At 41.1% G+C, this 22231-nt stretch overlaps 1 protein-coding gene across 4 annotated transcripts in view; it reads left to right on the forward strand.

Moving 5' to 3' along the window:
- The window catches only part of STAU2 (staufen double-stranded RNA binding protein 2), a 139999-nt gene that overhangs the window by 63350 nt on the left and 54418 nt on the right, over positions 1 to 22231 (forward strand). For 3 of the 4 annotated variants that reach the window (XR_014566489.1, XM_083747774.1, XM_083747773.1), the window contains exons 12-13: positions 681 to 988; positions 18591 to 18704. Coding sequence is in view for 3 of the 4 variants with exons in the window: in XM_083747774.1 (XP_083603900.1) it covers positions 681 to 988; positions 18591 to 18704 (422 nt within the window). In the remaining variant the exon portion in view is untranslated. Of the gene's footprint in view, positions 1 to 680; positions 989 to 18590; positions 18705 to 20475; positions 20548 to 22231 lie in introns of all 4 variants that reach the window. The other variant, XM_083747775.1, reaches the window with a different exon arrangement.

Raw genomic sequence — 22231 nt, forward strand, 5'->3', positions numbered from 1 at the left:
CCCTGCTCTCTGATATCATTTTAAATGAAGAAGCGAAGTACTGAACACAGAACCTTTGCAGAAAAACCTGAGCTATGCCAGTGAGCTATGGGCCACCAAAGGTTGGGTGGAACATTGAACCCCAAAATGATCGATCCAAACCTTGTTGCATTTGTATGTTGAGCCTGAATGAGCCCAAGTAAAGTGTCTGATGTACCGTCTTCCCTCTCTTTTGAGGTTAATCCACCAGCTTTATTTTAAAGCATGATGCCTGGTTCAAATATAACTCTAAGCCAGGACTCAGGAAAAAGGAAATCAAAGCTGTGGGGAAATCTCCCAGCAACCATGTTGGAAGGTGGGAGGCTGAAGCCTGATGTTTTGTTTGGGGTTGTTCAGGTTTGGCATTATGTGTGAATGTGGCCTCGTATCTACTGCCCTACCCTGAAAAATGGCATCTAATATTATTATGCATTTCTGGAAGATGGCTAAGATTTAAGTGTATCTTCTACATAGAGAAGTAAGAAACAGATGCCACGATATCATCACTGATGATGATTGACAATGATGAGACTTCTGAGGATGAAACTGATGGTTTCAATAAGAGGTATCTGAAAGTAGAATGTGTTTACTGGCCATGTTCTGTTTGGTAATATTTAAACAATTACAGGTAGAGTAAAAAGGGCCTTTGTTCTTGTTTTCAGCACCAAAGGGAATACTCCATCTCTCTCCTGATGTTTATCAAGAAATGGAAGCGAGCCGCAACAAAGCATCCCCTGGTACCCCTGTAAGCTATTTGTCCTCCAAGGAAATGAGCCAAGCATCTAGTTGTTTCTTCAGCACATCTCCTGCCACTAATAATACAGCTACAATTGCCAGGGAACTGCTCATGAATGGAACATCTCCCACTGCTGAAGCTATAGGACTGAAAGGAATGTCAGTCACTGCCCCTTGTTCTACGGTGCAACCTTCAAAGCAACTGGAATATCTGGCAAGGATCCAAGGCTTTCAGGTATGGGTGGACTTGAATAAAAGGCATTGTGTAGCCATTATCTGCAGAATTACTTTAGCTTGCTTATTTATTTATTTATTTATTTAGATTTAGAGTTGTAAGAATGTCAAAGGATCCTGTATATATTCCAATGATTCCAATGATTTTGTTAATGTCTTGTCTGTTGCCGCCTGAAACTTGATTTCCGTTGGGATGGGGGGGAAGTAATGCATGTAGTGCTCCTAAATAATCATGCACAGCATGGACGGAAGAATATATAATGGTTTGGTATTAATTTAAATACTGTCCTGTGACAAAATGTTTTTTTAATCTTTGTTGGAAGCCGCCCGGAGTGGCTGGGGAAACTCAGCCAGATGGGCGAGGTATAAATAATAAATTTATTATTATTATTATTATTATTATTGACAGCAAGAACTTAAATAACAATTGTTTTGATACAACTTGTAATAAAATGCAATCCTCAAAATATTTAGAAATTACTTCAGTCACAGTTGCCCTCCTCACAAAGCCTGGTAGAAGAGGTGTGTCTTCACCTGTTTCATAAAGCAAAACAACAATGTCACTAGGCATACCTTGGTGATGAGGGTATTCAACAGACATGGAGCCACCATTGAAAAGGCCCTTCCATGGACCCCAGCACTACATATGTTGTCCTTGCAGGGACCACTAGTTCAGGTATCATCCATTGATTTTACATGATGGGCAGAGGGATATGTGAGAAGGCATTCTCCTCGCTTATATACCTCGCGCCTAGCCATTCAGGTCTTTAAAGTGTAAGCACCTTGACTTGGGCTGGAGGACAAAATGACAACCAGTCAACTTGTTTTTAAATGTGGGTTTTATGTACTAGGCCTGTTACTCCTACAAGCACGTTTTGCACTAATTGCAATTTCTGGAGCATCTTCAAGGACAGCTTGATGTAGAACACGTTACAGTTGTCCACCTTGGAGTTTGTCAGAGCATGAGTGACCATAGCCATGGTATCCTTATTGAAGAATGGCTGCAAGCTGGTGCACCAGCTGAAGCAAGGCATAGGTACTTCTTTATCCACCCAGGCTACTTGGGCCTGAAGTGACAGTGATGGTTCAAGGAGCACCCCCAAACTAAACAACTTGAAGGCAGGTGCAACCAGGTCAAAAACAAGTCATTCCTACAGCTTCTGTATATGGAACCAACTTCTCACAGTACTTTCCATCAGAAGTCACCCAGTGCTATTCTCTGGAGCCACCTTTGGAAATAAGAGCAGAACCACGGAAAAACACTGCACCCCGTCTCCTCAGGGAGTCAAAGAAGATACCACAGTAAGTGGTATTGAAAGTGCTGAAAAGCCAATAAATTTCAGCAGGGTTACACTCACCTGCCGTTCTTCCAATGAAGATCATCAGCTAGGACAACCAAGGCCATTTCTACCCCCACCAGGCCTAGACACAGATCCAAGCATGCCTGAAGCTGCCCCATCATCTTTTCAAGTACCTAACCCAGAAGGGGAATGTATAGTTAAATATTTCCATCATAAGAAGTATTGGCATGTATCTAACTAGCCCCTTTTATTTCAAAAATGTGTTTGCTTGTGCAACAGGATTCTTTTATTTTTCTAACCAACCTAAAGCTACTTTTTAAACTTTGAGGTGGTGGTGAATAATTAAAAGTGGCTCCTGATGTGTTCTGGCGGACGGTTTGATGTTTGCAAAAAGAAAAAAGAACCCGTTTAAAACCAAAGGAAGGAAATCAGATCTTGCACTTGCTAACACTCACATTATAGCTTCTGTTAAAAAAAAATAAAAATCAGTTATATACTTTCAGGCTTTCTTGGCGCTAGGAAAGAGAAACATTGAAAGCTTGCCCTAACTGAGTCGCCGTGCCAGTTAGAGGTGGATATCTTGTGTCCCTCAGTTCATCTGCATATAGTAGGATCAGACAAATCTTGATGAAAGGAAATTCAATCCTCAAAAGTTTTCATTATCACTTACATCTTTCTTTCACATCTTGTTGAATTGCTTTCAGTGCTTTATTTTCATTAGAGAAAACACAATTTATAGTAACATTTTCACCAATTTGCTTACTTCCTTAGCTGTAAGATACAGTTACTAGGCACTGATTGTTTGTGCTATTCCTATCTACGTGCCCCCCCTCTCCGCCCCTCCCCCCATTCTTGATTGGTCTTGAAAAATAGAATCCTTGTTTCCTTTTTTGCCCAGGTTGCTGCTGGTCATTCTACATGAACTTCAGTAGATATTCTCTCTAATTCCCACTTATTTCTTCAGTGTATCAAGAAACTGGTGATTTTGGCTTCCTACCCGCACCCCTTTTGTTCAGTTCAGCTTAATACCTTGGCTGCCTGAGTTTTTGGAATGAGCATGAAGCTCTGTGCTGGATCACTGAGCACTGAGGAGAGTGTTGAACAGAATCTCTGTGGGAAATGGCTTAGTGGGCTGTCAAGTGCCTATCACCAGTCTCTTCACCATCTCACTACAGAAAGCGCTTTCTGTTCAAGATCTTAAAAGCCTTTTTTTTCTTTACAGGTTAGTTATATCACACAGGTTTACCAGAGAAGAAAATAGTGCATTGACCAGGATGGCGCTTATTTCATACTCCTTGACTGCCTCAGAGTTGTCTGTGGTTTTTCTTTAGACAAATTATTAGTTCCTGTGTGCTGAGAACAATAAACATTAAAATGTCTATTTCTTAATTATAAACACATCTTTGTTCCACACTGACAATTGAGCGTACACATTCCATATTTCAAAAAAATTAACTAAACAATAAAAAACTACTTCCCAAGAGGCATCGTTTACTATAATAAGAATAAGTATATTAATTTTTTAAAACCTAATTGGACAGTCTCCAACGTCCAACTAGAAGATATACCTTTTAAAAATACGTATTTTTATTTGAGCTTTAATTTTCTGTATTCATTATATATATGTAAAGCACACATATGTTACAAGCCATCAATATTTGAGACACACATACTGTACACTGCATGCTAGGCAAGTCTATTAAATTATTCATTACCCATTATTACAGGGCTCTGTTATTAAAAGAGCGGTGCTGTACTTTGATTCAGTTCGAATTAATGAAGCCAAGTACTTAACAAATTTTACAGTATCTGTATAAAGCATTCTTATTGTTCAGGTTTAGGATTATTATTTAAGCCACTTGCTTGGAGGCTTATTAAACAAAATGAGCTGCACATAAAAGAAGCGCTGCTATTTTAATGTTTACTTGCAATTTTGTTCATTGCTTCATAACTTAAACAGAAAAAAAAGTTTTTTAAAAGCTACAGTGCAAATAAAATACCCCAAATCATTTGGTTACATTGAAATATCTAGTGGAATTGGTTCTACATGTTGATGATTTATTTTAAAAATGTTATAAGCCATTTTTTCAAAGTGCTCCGGGCAGCTAATAGTGAATATTACTTAGCTTGTCCTATCCAGCTATAGTTTACTAGGAAAATTAGTTGGAGTGTGTTGCAAAGGGTCAAATGAGATGCAGCAGGGCCTATGGAACGTACTGTGGTAAGGTTTCACATTCCTCCCCTTTTTTTGGAGGGTAGATTGCATTCCCACTTTAGTTGTGAATGATACAAACATGTGCATAAAATACACATGGGTGTTCTGTGCATTGACTTGATCAAAACTTTACAGCAAGTATCCTGGAGGTCAGAATTATAGTTTTTTGGGGTGGGGGTTGGGGAGAGAGTAATAAGGGTTAAAAAAAACCATCCCTATACTATACAGGAAAGTATGGAGGCTAAAGGGGAGCACTGTTTCCACCGATAAACATGCTCACCCCAATATTTAGCAACAAAGTGCTCAGGTTTAAGGCTAGCAGACAGCTCCAAGCCTAAGCTCTGTAGCACTACCTAGGAAAGCAGAGGGAAGTGTCGGGGGGGCGGGGGAGCCATCATCCGTACAAAACTTTTGTTCGGGTTAGCTGGAGCCCTGAGTTTTCATGTTAGAGACCAAGGACACACCACACATCTCCATGGTTTTTCTGTATAAAATTAACATTTTCTAGAAAAGGTCTGCAGTACCAATTCATCAGATTTCACCAAGTAGAGCATCTGAAATCTGTTATAGTAATTCACTACAAAACCTGGTATCTGAAGTTGTACAGGTATAAACCCGATCTGGCAATCAATTCAATAAGATATGGTGATGTGAGGGGTACAGATGGCCTTGTGTAGAAGTTTATTTCAAAGAGTTCTGGCTCATTGATTTCCCCCCACCCCTGTAAATTAAAACTGGTGCACTTAGATAGTGCATTATTGAATCAGTCTTCCAATAATTGTTTTTAGATATGCACACAAATGCAATTTGTATTTCTTTGTTTGGAAGACATCCATGGGAAGCTCAGCATTTGCATTTCCTTTGCTCCAAATTAACCTCATAAGTGGAGTATAACCAGCACCTATCAGAGTTTCCTTCCCCTTCCTCTCGTCTCCCCCTCATTTGAGTATCAGGAAGTATGACCTTCTCAGAGGTTAAGACTAGTGGTAATCTGTGAATAGTTAAGTAATTATTTACAGTTCTCCACCTGCAGAGATTATTTTCATATGTATAATGCATGCAGTGTGCCATATAGTGCAACTACTACATTTGTTCTTTTTGTACCTCTCACCATTGTTCTTTAGAAAATGTAGCATCCAGCTCTGGCACACTTCAGAATAGGTCTGCTTAAGTCAATATCACTTCTTAGCTCAAAAGTGACAGGAGTGTAAGAAGATAGTTGCTGGATTAGCCTAAAGCTCTACCTAGCCTGGGATCTTTTGCATAATTGTAGGTGGTTCAACATGGTCTGGAAAAACAGTATAAAGAGCAAAAAGTGATAGCCTTGTGTTCCAGTTGTTGCCATTCAGTTTCAGTCAGTGGTTTTAAGTTGTGACCTAGTAAGCAGGTGATATTCTCTGTGGAGTATGCCCACCTTTTCTGAATCTGGAAAATAAAACATTTTTATATTGTGTGATGGCTTAGTTCTACAATGTCTTGCTACATCTGAATTTGGCCTAAGATTCAATCCATACATGAACATTGTGGCTATGAACAGATCACACTATTTCAGCTTTCTTTCGATTTCACATTTGTTGATTTCTGAATGTCTTCCATCCAGGTGCTCTTGGAGGAAACTGATATTCTAGAACATTTTCAGTCAGGGTTTAGGCCCAGTTTTGGCACAGAAACTGCTTTGGTTGTCCTGTACTATGACCTCTGCTGGGAGAGAGAGACAGGTGTAATGTGTCCCTGTTAATTCTCCTTGACCTCTCAATGGCTTTTGATACCATCAACCATGGTATCCTTCTGGAGCTGTTGTTCGACTTAGCAGCAGTACTTTGTGGTGGTTCCATTCCTACTTGGATGGTCGTTTCCAGAGGGTGTGCTTAGGGAGTGCTGTGGAGCTTTCAGTGTGTGGTTCCTCAATTGTGAATAATCAGCTAATAAGTCAAGTAATATACATGCGTATAGTGATCCATATTTTCTTTAATTACTCCTCACGTTTTATGTTACCAAAGCATTAGAGAGTTAAAGCATCCATAGTTCTGCAGTTTGAGATTTATAAGACCCTTCAGGTATTACATTGCTGTGTAAAGTGGAATTTATGGTTGTTTGTACCCAGTGCCAGTAGCCTTGATTCCTGAGGCTGGTCAGGAAGTTGCCTTCTTTCATGGGTGTGTGGGATTGCATTTACAAATAGATGTTGCTGTGCATTTGTCTGTTAGCACACAGAGGAAAGGTTATCAGTCCCTTGTACTTCATCTAACTGGATGACCAATACCAGGAATAAATAAATAAATTGTGGAGCATTTGTCTAATCAATCAGCTGGCTCTAAACTTTTCCCCCTTTAGAACCTTCAGTATAAGGTAGTATTTGACATATGTTAAACACAGTGTTGTATCTTTCCCCCATGCTTTAGCTTTGAAAAAAAAGGTGCTATTCAGAAAGGAAATCGGGTTCTGTTAGATGTTTACAAGAACAGTGAATCTCTTTGGACTGATTTTGAAAGATGCATGAACTCAGTGCTGTTTGCTTCTTACGATACAGATAAACTTAAGCAGGAAGTATCACAGAGCAGTGCTGTTGACCCTCTGAAATCCAGACTTCTGCAAAAGGAGTAATTACCATAGTTTTCCCAAGTTAATGAACTGAAAAATAAGCAACATGCATATTTTTATTTCTATGTGAGGCAGGGACCTGGACTTTCTGGTCCTGCCTTCTCTGGCCCACCTCCTCCATTTCCAGGTCCATCTGATATCTGCACACTGGAATGTCGTGTTTATTTTCGGGCTGCCACAAGAAGAACTCAACATATGAATACTTCAAATCTACACACACCAGTTTTGCACACCATGCATTTCAGTTTTCATGAATTGGGCTTTTCAAATGGATACCCCTATGCAAATACAACAGATCCCTATGCAATGCACCAACATTGTGTTTGAGGTAGAAGAAGGAGAGTATCATTCTGGTTTCCTCCTGAAGACATTGTTTTGGTCTCCTTTGGCAATGACAGCAAGGTATTAATGTATGTTATATGATATGCTGAGCAGTCAGTTAGTGAAAAGATAAAAGATAGCTGTTAAAAGGTTACCCAAAGCTTAATGGTACAAACAAGCATGACTATCAAACTAAGACCTTTGGGAATTTTTTGTCAGATACCTCAGGTTCTCTGCTGGACACATGTTGCATTTATTGCAGTGGGGGGGGGGGGAATCCTTAAATATACCAGTCATCTATGATACCTCAGGCAAACTGTGACATTGATGTTATGTTTACTTTTTAAACATCTTCAGAATGTTGGCCCACTTCACTCTTAACATATCTGATTCTCAGGTGCGCACACCAGCCACAACTGAACACTGAGGGATGCATGTTTTTCAGCCTGTGGGTTCCATGAAGATTTTGTACTCTTTTTACTCAAGTTTTGCTTCTGTTCAATGCTGGATTCAAACTTCCATCATCCCAGTCAGCATGATGAGCTGAAAAGGCAGGGGCTGAAAAGAATAGAATATGAATTGGTACAAATCCTGTCAGACTGAAACATATCCTAGTACAATTGAAACCTTGGAGGATTTGCCAAGTAGTTTTTCCTACCTTCTGCTGGTACCTAATGTGTGAACAATCGTAAGCCACAGTATGATTGCTGTGGAAGCACTTCAGTAGCTCTCTATAGCTTGCAAGTTTTGAGATAGCTTGGCATCTTTTTAATAGATAAATAAAGGTCAAGTTACAAATATTATTTTCAATATTCTAGAATCAGAGAATTGGCAGCGGGGCAGACAATGGGCATCCAGATTACCTATCCATTGCTGCCACTATGAAAAGCAGCAACTCCTTGTACTTAAAAGCATTGTAATACTTGACATGATTTTTTGTCTCAAAAATGACATACAGGGTTTTCGTGTTCTAACTATTGTCAAACAGGAAAAGCAAATGGCAGATGCATAGAAATGGCAGGATCATGTATAAGTAAACTCAGTTATAGGGCTTAATGAATGAAATGCTGTTGCCTTATTTTTTACAATCCTACACATTGCAGCACATGCCTACAACTACCCTTCTAGCTGGAGAAATGCAAACATTATTTTTAAAACCAGTACATTTGGTTTTTGTTTATTTTTTTAAAAATAGCTCTAAAGCTGTCAGGACCTCTCAAAATAATGTAACCAGCACTAAACAAAGCAGCCTGTGCTCCCTGCCAAGTTCTTTTAAGTCAATCCTTGATAAAGTTAGATGCCAACCTTACACTGGAGAGATGCCAGAAGTTTAGAAGGCTTGAGTTGCTACAGCAGAACTAAAAAAAGTATGGCACTTAATTGTTCGTAGCCTGGTGCTTAGTTGTTCAGGTTTAATCTGCACTTTGATTTTCCAGGGTAATTTTTCAAAAGAAAAAGTAGCAAGAAACACAGATTAGAAGGAAGAAAGTACCATTAAATGGGGCTGCCTGAAGTGAGAGATCTAGATTTACAGAGGGTAGATTTTCAGAGATGAGCTTCTGATGGAAATAAGGTCATTCTGACATGTAAGCACACAAAAAACAGCAGTATATTCAATATGAAACAGGGATGCTTTGCACGGATGGAAATAGCTGTGTTTTGTATGTGTCATGTTGTGAGGCTGTAATTGAATTAACACCATATTTTTCAGCAGTTCTAAGAACAAAACTTAGACTGATCAACACCAGTTGCCCATTGGTTTGAATGTTTCTGGATTTACTTGCACGACACACAGTCTTTTCTCCTCCTCACTTTGGGCAAACAACAGCTTTCATAACCAAGAAGAAAATTAAGAGCAGGTGTAAGCATATTTGCACTGACGCAGAAATCAAAATGTTATTTCAAACATGATTTCTTTTTTATTCTCCAAACCTGCCTTAATTCTTCACAGATATTGGATTCAGCTTGCCATAATTATTCAGCTGAAATACATACTTTCAAAAAGAAATGCTGCCCGTACCTAAAATTAGCAGGCTTTGAAACAGGTCTTGCTATTATCTCTTTGGTTGTTGTTTTTTATTCCCAAGATGAAAGGACTAGGAGATCAGTGTTACGTCTCTAGACATTCTTGGCAGCCTCTCTGTATTTTTCTTTTGCTGTGAAATCTAAATAAAATGTAGGGTTCTGTCTGTATGTACACCATCTAAGGCTGCAATCCTAACCCCCTTCCCTTGGAGTAAGCCCCATTGAATTTAGTAGGACTCATTTCTGAGTAGACAGGAGTTATGATTGTGCTGTTGTCAGATGACTCCATATGCATTCAACATAACTACTCAAGAGGTCCATATTTCCGAATAATTAGTATAAGTGTACTCTTTCACAGGGCGATGCGGGTGGCGCTGTGGGTAAAACCTCAGCGCCTAGGACTTGCCGATCATCAGGTCGGCAGTTCGAATCCCTGCGGCGGGGTGCGCTCCCGTTGTTCGGTCCCAGCGCCTGCCAACCTAGCAGTTCGAAAGCACCCCCGGGTGCAAGTAGATAAATAGGGACCGCTTACTAGTGGGAAGGTAAACGGCGTTTCCGTGTGCTGCGATGGCTCGCCAGATGCAGCTTGTCATGCTGGCCACGTGACCCGGAAGTGTCTTTGGACAGCGCTGGCCCCCGGCCTCTTAAGTGAGATGGGCGCACAACCCCAGAGTCAGACACGACTGGCCCGTACGGGCAGGGGTACCTTTACCTTTACTTTACTCTTTCACAGCTCCCATGTTGCCCATTTTTCTACCCTTTGTTTATTAACAATGGCCAACACCATATTTTTGGCAACATTAAATTGAAATTTAACGAGGGCTGGTGTGGTGTAGCAGTTCGTGTTGCATTAAGACCTGGAATACCATTATTTCAGGGGACCTTAGTCCAGTCACTATCCCCACAACCTAACAGGGCTGTTGGGAGGATGAAGCCAGGTGCAAATCATGTACAGCACCCTGAACTGATTGGCAGAAGGGCTGGATATAACTCAGTCGGGATATATCCTTGGCCTCACTGCAGAAGGGGGAACTTGGAACTCCCCACTCTAATTCTGCCAAAGGCTTTAATGATCAAATCAGTACATAAGGCACACTACAGGTTATAAGGTCCAGCAGGTACCGTATTTTTCGCTCCATAAGGTGCACCTGACCATAAGGCGCACCTAGTATTTAGAGAGGGAAATCAAGAAAAGAAAAAATCTCCCAGAGCTTCTCGGGGATGCCAGGGGAAGCCCCGGTTTCCCCCTCCCCCAGCCCCAAAAGGGCAAAGAAGCCAAGGCAGCAAGCAGGATCCATCCCGCTGGCTGTCTTGGCTTCTGCCATAGCCTCTCCCAGCCAGAGAGGTTGCACGCGGCTAAAGAGGAAGTCAGGACAGAGAGCAGGATGCATCCTGCTCGCTGCCTTGGCTTCTTTAGCTGTCTATGGCAGAAGCCAAGACAGCCAACGGGATGGATCCCTCTCGCTGTCCTGGCTTCCTTTTTAGCCCCGCGCAGCCCCTCCGGCCAGGAGAGGCTGCGTGCGACTATGGCAATTCCCCCACCTCCTGCAAAAGCCCACAGGAGCCGTGCACCCTTTAAGGAGCGCGGGGCTCCTACAGGCTTTTCTATGAGGAGGGAGAAGGGACTGACTGGCGGCGTCAGTCCCTTCTCCCTCCTGGGGAAAAGCCCGCAAGAGCCGCGCGGAGTGTGTGTGCGGCTCTTGGGGGCTTTTCCTGCCTGCCCCCCTTCATTTGTTCCATAAGATGCACACACATTTCCCCTTACTTTTTAGGAGGGAAAAGTGCGTCTTATGGAGTGAAAAATACAGTATATAAGAGGTTCAGATATATAGCTAAGTGCAAGCTAACACATTGATCCAACAAGCAACACCACCACCCCCTTAAACCTTCCCTTTGAAGAGCATGGTGGGCACCGCTAGTTTGTGGCAAGAGTTCCAAGACAGGGCAAGCAAGTGGGCACTTCTTTGAGTTTGTTGGCTCTGCGAGGATTGTTCCCTCTGGTGATGGCGTTTCTGTGTCCATGGAGAAGGAGGTGGAGTCAGAGACAGCTCAGCATCAGACTTGCTCTCCATTGCCTCACTTAAACAAGGAACATCTTCACTAATCTGAGGAGGTGCCAGAGGCAGCTGTATAGCATGTTGTGCTAAACTAAGATATCCAATGCTGTAGGGACGGAATGCTCTTCTGACCACCTGCTCAGTCTCTCCCCTAGATCTAGATCTCCATCTCCCAGACAGCTAGACCCCTGTTCAGGGGATCAGAAACTTTTGGGGGTTGCGATGCCACCTTCCCTACCCTGCTAGAACCCTCCCCAGGGTCCTGCAGCTCCAACTCTTTGAGCTCCTCCCATTGCTCCACAGGATCCGACCATCTCCAAGGGACTCTGGTTGTATCATCTGCAGCATGACAAGACCACCTTGGAGATTGTTTGAACTACTTTTATGAACAGCTAAACATATTGGATTTTAAATAACTGTCTAGTATAGCATTTCAAAGCATTTCCCAGTGATCTGGAATTGCTAATGTCAGAATCCATTCATTCATAAATCCATTCTGTAAATAATAAGGTTTTGGGCCCTATAAAATTGATTTATCATTTTAATCACAGTCCGTACCTCTGCTCCTGCCAGCCCAGCTTCCTTTGATCTGTTGTACCGCTTCCTGGTTATCTCTCTGACCGTCGGCTCTTGTTTTAAGCAAGGTTAGTCTAATTCAGCTTCCCCCCTCCTATTTGGACATAGCACAGGGGCTGAAGTAACACCACAAATTAAGGACTGTCTTTCTTCCATCCTTAGCACTATTTATATAGGCATGCAGATTTAATTAACTTTGTTGTGCAACTTACAACTTGCACTAGCACGGGCTTCATTTTTATCCTAAGTACCTGAAGCAACCTTATCTTTTCCTTTATTTGCACATCTAACTATGGTGTAGAAATTATATAATTTCTAGAGACAGGTTCGGTGCTATAATAAGTATTTAAATCCATTTTCCTGTGGCTAATATGCAGATTTTTTGAGGCGGAAGCGTGTTATGAATGCTGCAAGGTAGAGTGTAGAGCTGTCAGTCTTTTCGCTGCTGCGTATCTTCCCCTTTCTATGCAGTAGCTACAATGGAAACTCTGCTCACCACTGTGAGGCAGACACAGCGATTAATGAACCTGAGGCGTACTAATCAAACATATGTTTTCTTGACACAATGATTGCGTTATATATCACATGTAAATGTTCAGGCCTTTATCTACTGTTTAATGATCTAGGAAGGGGTCTTTCTTAAATGTGGGTGTTTTTCATGTGTTCCTTAGACTTCTACCCCAGGGGGTGAGCAGTTAGCCAGCTCCCCAGTGAGATTAGTAAAATACTATATTTAGTTGTGCCATAGATCAAGAAACTTCAGCATTGCAGGAAACAAGGTTTTTTTTTTTTTTTAAAAAAGCTATTTTAATGTGATATGAAGCCAGTTCAGCCTAAGATTTCCCCCCTTTATCTCTCACTACTTTTGAAAATTAGCATTAATTGTAAATAGTTTGAAATTACTCCCTTATATCTTATTTTGCCGTTTTGCTTCCACCATTCACGTAGCTCACATCTGGAACATGTTGCCTAATGTGTTAAAAGTCCCATTGAAATGAAAGGGTTTTCTTAAGGGTGGCTGAATTATCTGCATAAGATTGAAGTCACAGCCTGTAGTGTTTATGTGATAATTAGCAAGTTTATGACATGAGCGTGATAAAGTTTGTAATTTAATGTGGGGTGGAAATGGGAGGAAGATCCAGAGAAGCATTTTAGGAGAATTATTTCATGTGCAATGGGAAGGTGAAAGTAACTACAGTGGTACCTCTAGTTACAAACTTAATTCATTCCAGAGATCCGTTCTTAACCTGAAACTGTTCTTAACTAGAGGCGTGCTTTCACTAATGGGGTCTCTTGCTGCCACTGCACCACCGGCACATGATTTCCGTTCTCATCCTGGGGCAAAATTCTCAACTCGAGGTAACTCTTCCAGGTTAGCGGAGTTTGTAACCTGAAGCGTTTGTAACCTGAGGCATTTGTAACTCGAGATCCCACTGTATTTATCCCATGAGAGCAGTAAAGGAGAGATGAAGAGAAGGCAAATGTGCTTTCATGAATTATAATAACACAATGGGCTAATTCAGACATTAACACCAAACTATGATATCCTGCTAAATGAGCCATAACTGACTTAAACAGCTTTGGTTTGCTTCAAGCAAACTACCAGACTATGATTTGTACTTGACCTACATCTCTGGGCTGGCAACTGCTAACTGTGGGTGTTGCCATATTGCGCTACACGAGGGGAGGAGTGTAAGAAGGGAACATGTGCATATGACGGTCCTTGCAGCCTCATTCATGCAGTACCAAAACATGGTTTGCCATTACATCTAAATCAGCTTAGGGTCACCATATTATTCTTTGTTTCCCTAGCCCCAAATGATGATTGGGAAGCTCACCTGAGGATGCTGAGATATAAATCTGCACCATTGCACAGCATTGTAGGACTACAAAAATATTGCCCCACTAATCAATTGTTTAGGTTCCCGTTAAATATAAGGCCACGCGAAATTAATAAATAAAGAGCAGTAACAGGGACAGGCACTTTCCAATTCTTTGAATAAATAAAAGGGACCTTCCCTCCCTATCAAATGGCAGTAGCCTGTCAGTTGCAGAGATTTGTGCATTGCAGGACACAGGGGCATTTTATTACCAGTTTATTTCTGTCTAGCTTTCTGAAACTCCTGCTGGTGCTTTGAATCATACAGGGTACGTTTCAGGGTTGGATACATGAACTCCACTGTCACCCATGACTTTTAAAATAATTTTTTAAAGCTAATAAATGTTAAAGGAAGAAAGCATTTAACCAGACAGAAATGTGTTTTCAAACTGTGAACAGCTAAGCTTTGGTGTGGGAAAATCTCTTCACATAACTAGCTTTTTCTAATCTCGTTGGTATCTGGTTAATGGACGGCTAATGCTTTTTCCAATAGAGTGCATAAATTTTAATTATTTACAGCCAAGAGCAGTAAGTAATAAATGGCTGCCTCCTAAGAACAAAACCCTTAACCTACAAATCTTCTAATTCATAGTTAGTGGTAAGCATGTTTTCATTGCAGAGCTATTTTATTGCTTGGCAGGACTGGACTTACAGAAAGGTTTGTGTGTCAGCCATGTAACACAGCACTGCTAATGCTGAAGCCTGTGGTTGGGATATTTTCTCCTCATTTGCTGTATTTGCAAATAGGGGTTCTTCTACTGAAAAACAGGAACATACAAATACAGAATTGGATCCTGAAAGCGCGGGGGGTGGGGGTAGGTAGAGCAACTAAAATGGAGCAGAGAGATAAATCGGATGGACCAGGAAAGGAAACCAACAACCCCAGAGCCAAGTGTAGATGGTTGGGTATCTTTTAAGACACAGAAACACTGAGAACTGTGGACAGAAGAGGGTGACATGCTTGGGAACCTCAGCAGGAAGCAGTTGGCTTGCACAGCTGTGGACATGTGTGTTTCGGAGCGGGGTTAAAAAAAATTACAGGGCCAGGTGGTCTGAGTGAGGATTGGCCATTAGGCACAGGAACTCCAGGATCTAGTGTCTGGCAGTTAAGCAAATTCTGGTGTGTAAAATTAAGTACACATGCTGGTTCACGTAGATCTTCACTATTTTCAGTCAATGCATGACATACTGGCTTATTTCTTGAAATCCAAATTGCAGACTGAGGTAACATTTTTCAGACACCTCCTGAGATTCACAGTCATCTGTGTGTGATTTTTATTTTGTAGATTGCATTGTTGCAGAATTAAATTAGTCGTGATTTTAAGCATCTTTTTGACTTGTATATGTATATAGCCTCATGATTAAGATAGAAGGAGTAACTTTGCAGCAGTATCAAACATTGTCTTGGCACATTTAAATGTCCCTTTATTTTTTACTGGCTACGTGCATCAGGTGTACTATCACCAGGTGTACTAACTCCCATTGTTCTAGGCGCATTTTGTTACAAGGAGTTTCATTAGCAGTACTGCGCCTAAGATCTCAGATTAAAACTGCAGCATGTGGAAGGAAAGGAGGACCTTTTTCTGCTTCCCCACTTCAATCTACTCTCTGAAGACTGGAGAAGAGACCCTCTTAAGTATATTAGGGGTGTTGGCAGGGGAAGGACTAGACCATGTGAAAATTGAACATAATATTTTAGCTGCAGTTCATTCATTTTCAGCTGAGACACCTAGACATTCCGTTGTAGCTCCTATAACCTAGGTTTAAGGTGCCATTTAGCTGCTAGATTTCATATCTCAGTTTCTAACACTGCCTATCACTGTCAGTTACTCACTAAATGAATGGGCACATAAGTTGATGTTGCTGAATGAAAAGCTTTTGCCTGTCTGAGTAGTTGCTTTGGTTCGTGGACAATGCTAAGCCATGATTTGTTTAGCCAAAGTGTGTTTTAACTGATAGTCTGAACTCAGACCTGCTGACTCACCTGGGGTTGTTTTCTGGCAACAAACCACAGTGTGAATCCGTGATTTGTTGTTGGCTTATAAACCCTGGCTTGCTTTAACTGTGGTTTGGCATTATGTCTGAACCCAGAAGATTTGCTTAATCATAGTTTGCTTGGCCCTCTCACCAAGCCTCAGAGATAAAGGCATCTGGAAGCAAGCCAGGGTACAGACAAGCAAGCCCTTATTTGTATGTTAGTCTATAAGAAAAGTATTTCTGTTCCTGCACTTGAATGTGATTGTATTGTGAAATACTATTGCAAGCTGCTTTCAGAACCTCTTGGGATATAAAGTGGAATATAAGTATTCTAAATAAAGACATTATTTCCTGGAGAACATGCTGCACTTTACTCCAGGGGATATTTTTGTTGCTGTTTGAGGTTTTTCTTATGCATATGCTACAAGGTCATAACGTCTCATCAGTATGCAATAAAAATGGATTCAAAGTGCTACGTGGTAAAATGAAATATAGCCAGATCTGAACTATACACATACCTTAGGAAGGAAAAAATAAGACTGTGCTTTGTAATGGGTTAGTGATAGTGATAATAAATAATATTGACAAATAGGACCTACAAGAAATTGTTCCAGTGTCAACTCTTCCTGCTAAGTATTCCATCCAGCCATGCCCTCTCCAAGTATACTCCATTCTTGACCCCTTGGTTTTCCTGGTTGTCATTCCACCCTGCTCTGGAACAAGAAAACCAGCCTTCTGTGGCCATAGAGCATGCCCAGTTTTCATTGGGCTGATGGTGTGTTTGTGTGTGTGTTTGTGTGTGTGTGTGTATCTGTGTGTGTCTGCATGTGTGCATAATAACAGCAGAATTTGAGTATTATTAATAGGGAAAATTGGTGGTGAAGTACAAAATAATGCTAAAGTAATAGCTAATCCTTTTTAAAAGACTGAATATGAGAAAAAGATATACTAATATTTAAAGTACAAAAAAGACCAAATTCTGTGCCCTTGATACATGTGGATGGGGAAATGACAAATAATTCTATTTTCCTGCATATAATAGAAACAAATTAAAATGATGTTTAAGGCTGTTCAAATGAACAGCTAAAACATGAGAGTCTCACTACAACGTACTACACACATCAGAATGCCTGAAACATTTTTTTCTAATACTGTACAGTGGTACCTCGGGTTAAGAACTTAATTCATTCTGGAGGTCCATTCTTAACCTGAAACTGTTCTTAACCTGAGGTACCACTTTAGCTAATGGGGCCTACCGCTGCCGCTGCGCCACCGGCACACAATTTCTGTTCTCATCCTGAAGTAACGTTCTTAACCCAAGGTATTACAGTGGTACCTCGGGTTACATATGCTTCAGGTTACATACGCTTCAGGTTATAGACTCCGCTAACCCAGAAATAGTACCTTGGGTTAAGAACTTTGCTTCAGGATGAGAACAAAAATCGTGCTCCGGCGGCGCAGCAGCAGCAGGAGGCCCCATTAGCTAAAGTGGTGCTTCAGGTTGAGAACAGTTTCAGGTAAAGAATGGACCCCCAGAACGAATTAAGTACAGTGGTACCTCGGGTTAAGTACTTAATTCGTTCCGGAGGTCCATACTTAACCTGAAAATGTTCTCAACCTGAAGCACCACTTTAGCTAATGGGGCCTCCTGCTGCTGCTGCGCCACCGGAGCACAATTTCTGTTCTCATCCTGAAGCAAAGTTCTTAACCTGAAGCAATATTTCTGGGTTAGCGAAGTATGTAACCTGAAGCGTATGTAACCCGAGGTACCACAGTACTTAACCTGAGGTACCACAGTACTTAATCCGAGGTACCACTGTACTTCTGGGTTAGCAGAGTCTGTAGCCTGAAGCGTCTGTAACCTGAGGTACCACTGTAACAGTAGAATCGTAGCATTGTAGAGTTGGAACGAACCCCAGGGATCATCTAGTTCAATCTCCTGCAATGCAGAAATCTCAGCTAAAGCATCCATGACAGATGCAATCCAACCTCTGCTTAAAAGCCTCCAAGGTTGGAGAGCCAACCACCTTCCGAGGGAGTCCATTCAAAAGCTCTCACTGTCAGAAAGCTCTTCATGAATTTATGTTTAGATACGGAATTCAAATGCCTTCAGATCTCTTTTGATTATTCCGAGTTAAACCACTGTGTATGAAGTTCCTAAGTTTAATATTATGTTCTTTTCTGGCAAAGAGCCAGAAGCAATTTAGCAAGCCTACTTGGTGTGCATGCGATGGGGCGATACGTGAAAGAAGCCGGAAGACTTCATCAAGTGTTGAGCGAGATACAGATCTGCACAATATTCAAGCATGCATGCTGCACACGTACACTGGTGATCTCAGCTATAGTTAGAGAAACTGACCTTCAGCATTATCTGTTTTGCTCAAGCTTCGCAAATCAAATTGTGCTAGCAGGGGGTTGATTTGGATTTCCACAGATTTTTGCCTTCCACTTTAGCTTATAGTTAGCTAGTTTGCTCGAGCGTGGCTTTTTCTCATTCCCCAAGTAAAGAGCCATAGCCAGGACACAATGTGAGGGTCAAGTTCTTCATTCCCTGTTATTTTTCCGCTTGTGTTGAAGTGGTGGTGGGGCTAAGAAATCCACACATTGATTTGCTTCACCTTACCAAGATGATGTACTTTCTCCTGTTATAGGCACACTACAGTGACAGACAAAACGGCAAAGAATGCATGACCTGCTTGACACTGTCTCCCGTGCATATGACTTTCCATGGTATTGGAAGCTGCATTGAAGCCAGCCATGACCAGGTATAAATAAGACTTAACTGATCATTTATTTATTGTAATGTCTGTTTATCTCCACGAGCTACACCTAGGTTAAGCATTTGAATATCTTAAGCTTGTCTTCTGGGATTTCTCAAGAATCTGAAAGAAACAAGTTATTCTGAGACAATGGAATTGTAATTATTTAGCTTCTACTTCCTCACAGTACATAGTAAAATACCAAAACTATTTTCTTTCATTTGTCATAGAAGTGTGAATACTCTGCTAGGATTTGTACCGCTAGAAAAAGGGTTTATTTAAGTTTGGTGCATAGTGATGGGTATTTAAGACCTTTTTAAAAAAAAAGAAAAAAAGGGGTGCATAATATGAAGCCTTTATAGCACCTAAACACAGCCTTGGACACTTGGTATATTCCCTAAAAACTCTTGATTTCATGTTAAAATGTTTCTGGCCCCCCAAAGGCCAGGAGTTCAAATGTTGCTTTCCAACCGTCATCTGTGCACAATGGGATAAAGGGCAGGCGCTGTGGCTTGTACCCAACTATTGCTAATTATTATATATACTTCTCAAGATGGAGGTTCCATTTTTAGCTATCTCAGAAAACAGCTGTTGATAGACATGTCACCCATTAAGATACCTAATTGTTTTGAATGCCATGTAAGCTAATAACTATCTCCACATCCTGAATTTCATGTTGTTTATAATGTCTTGTCCTTCTATCTAGCCTGAATCTACTGCCAATTCTGTAAGATTCCCCATGCTCTAGTATGATAAAAGTGAAAAAACTCTTAACTACTCTCTCCACATAATTAAAAATTGTAGAAGCCTTTTTTATGTTTCCTCTTAGTTAAGTTTTGTTTTTTCTAAATGAAAGTCCCAACCACTTTAGCCTTTACTTATAGGAAAGATTATTCACCTCCGGATCAATTGAGTTGTTCTTCCCTAGCTCTACAATATATGTACAATTACATAATGTACAGTTACATAATGACATTGTGATTCTTGCTGTTTTAATTCCATTCCTATTTATCCCTAAAGTTTAGTATACCTTTTTTCCCATTGCCAAACATACTGAGATGTCATTTTCATATCTCAGGATGTGTAAATTCATCCTAAGTGATAGTTATTTATATTTTAGTTTTTTAAAAAAAATTGAACAGCTTCTTATGACCTTCAGAAGAAACTTTGGCTTCCCAATCATGCTTTAAAAACAACAACACCTGACTGCTGGTTCAGATTTAATGATGAGCCAGCCCTCCCTGGCTTCTTTCCCCACCAGGAGGAAAGGCGGAGCAAAGCTGGCGTGTTTGGGCTGTGTGCACTAGTGAATAGCTCATATATAATCTAATTTCTCCAACTATGATTAGCGGCCAGCATTATGTCTGAATGCAGCCAGTGACACCTCGTATGCAGATTTCCTCTTGTTCAGAATGTATTGGATGTGGCTTTGATAATGTTAGAGTAAGTACAGCAAATATTTTGAAGTCATGTTGACTCACTAGAAGTTAAATTGTATGAAAAGCTTTTGACAAAGCTCACCTTTCTCCACGCAAAATTTGTCCCTCAATCAAAGCGTTCCTGTTACAATTGCCATCCAGTATGGTTTTACGTATGCCTAGTGCGTCATGGTCTTTTATTTCTGCTTGTCTGCCATGTTCCTGGTATTCTTATATAGAAGCCATAATACACCAAGACTCTTCTTATCCTTTGTCTTCTGTTTCATATTAAGTTAATTTCTGCGTTACTTCATGTGTAGGAAATACATGACAGAGCATTTGTTTTTCCTTGGCAACAGCTGGAGCTTTTTCTGGCACACAGCATACAAAAACCATCCATTTGCGTAGAATTTAATACTTCATCCACACAAGTAAGTTATTAATTACATCCCATATGCAATTAGAATGTAAACCAAAAGGACTTAGCTAGACGGAGAAAGGAGAGAGATCTGCTACCACTTTGTCTCTATTCGCCTGCATATTAATGTCTAGGTAAGCACATTCATTAGTTGTTGGCAGCAGGGGCAAAGCACTGGTGAGGGCAGGGAAATGCACAATGCAGTGCCCTCACATCACACATTACCTAGAAATGGTGTTACAAAGAAGAGGGGGAGAAAAACATTACTGGCACCACCTAGTTAAGTCCAAGCACATCCTATATGCACAAAACCATGAGTCTCTTTGCTCTAGGGTGGTTGTTTGTTTGACAAAACAGAATTCTGCTTTGGGAATTTATATGATTGGACACAGGCACCTACAGCCATTGTGAGCAGATATATTTGCATTTTATGTTCCTTTGCCAGACTGAGCCCCCGGCTCCTATGTGGCAAAGCACTCCTGTGCAAGGGCTGTTGCACCATGGGGTAGGGAGGGACATAGTAATCTGTGGTTTTCTTGCAAGGCACTCTAGTTCTGTGTGGTATCTTGTCCACAGAAGTTACAAAAACTGATACAAACCTGTTCTGAAGAAGCACCATAATAGTTGGGAATGTAAGGCCGGCAGGAAATAGCTACAGTAATGCAAAGGCTAACAAGATGCAATATTACGTGATGGTACTGAAACACCACTTTAAAAACAAACTTTGATGACCCCAGCATATGCTGTTTGAGAAATAGTGTCAATAAGGGTAGTGTGTGTGTGTGTGTGTGTGTGTGTGTGAGAGAGAGAGAGAGAGAGAGAGTTTGTGTGTTTGTATATATCCAAGAACTGAAAGAATTATGAGAAAAATCTTTGCATTGGTTCAAAAAGTAAGATGTTTTGACTCTCCCTTTCTTCTGTCAACCAAGATCAAAAATTTTGGAAAAGAAAACCTGCGCCCTCTGAGCATGAAAGGGCTCCTACAAAAAATAGGTGATAATAAAGAGAGAGACCCCTTCATGGATCACTGCCTTGCCGTGGCGAAGGGGCTTGAAGAACTCAGAGAAGCTATGAACTATGCCGAGCAGGGCACCCAAGATGAACAGGTCATAGTGGAGAGTTTTGACCAAACGTGATCCACCTGGAGGAGGAACCGGCAAGCCACTCCAGTATCCCTGCCAAGAAAACTCCATGGACAAAGACAACAGGCATATAAAAGTTATGACGCTGGAAGATGAGCCCCTCAGGTCGGAAGGCGTCCAACATGCTACTGGGGAAGAGCGGAGGACAAGTACAAGTAGATTCAGAGCTGATGAAGCGGCTGGGCCAAAGCCGAAAGGACGTTCAGTTGCGGATATGCCTGGAAGCGAAAGGAAAGTCCAATGCTGTAAAGAGAAATATTGCATAGGAACCTGGAATGTAAGAACCATGAACCTGGGTAAGTTGGATGTGGTAAAAAATGAGATGGCAAGAATAAATATTGACATCCTGGGCATCAGTGAGCTAAAATGGACGGGAATGGGCGAATTCAGTTCGGATGACCATCATATCTACTACTGTGGGCAAGAAACCCGCAAAAGAAATGGAGTGGCCCTCATAGTCAACAAAAGAGTTGCGAAAGCAGTACTGGGATGCAATCTCAAAAATGATAGAATGATCTCGATACGAATCCAAGGCAGACCTTTTAACATAACAGT

The sequence above is a fragment of the Podarcis gaigeae genome (assembly GCF_964106915.1).
Source record: "Podarcis gaigeae genome assembly, chromosome: 7".
NCBI lineage: Eukaryota > Metazoa > Chordata > Lepidosauria > Squamata > Lacertidae > Podarcis > Podarcis gaigeae.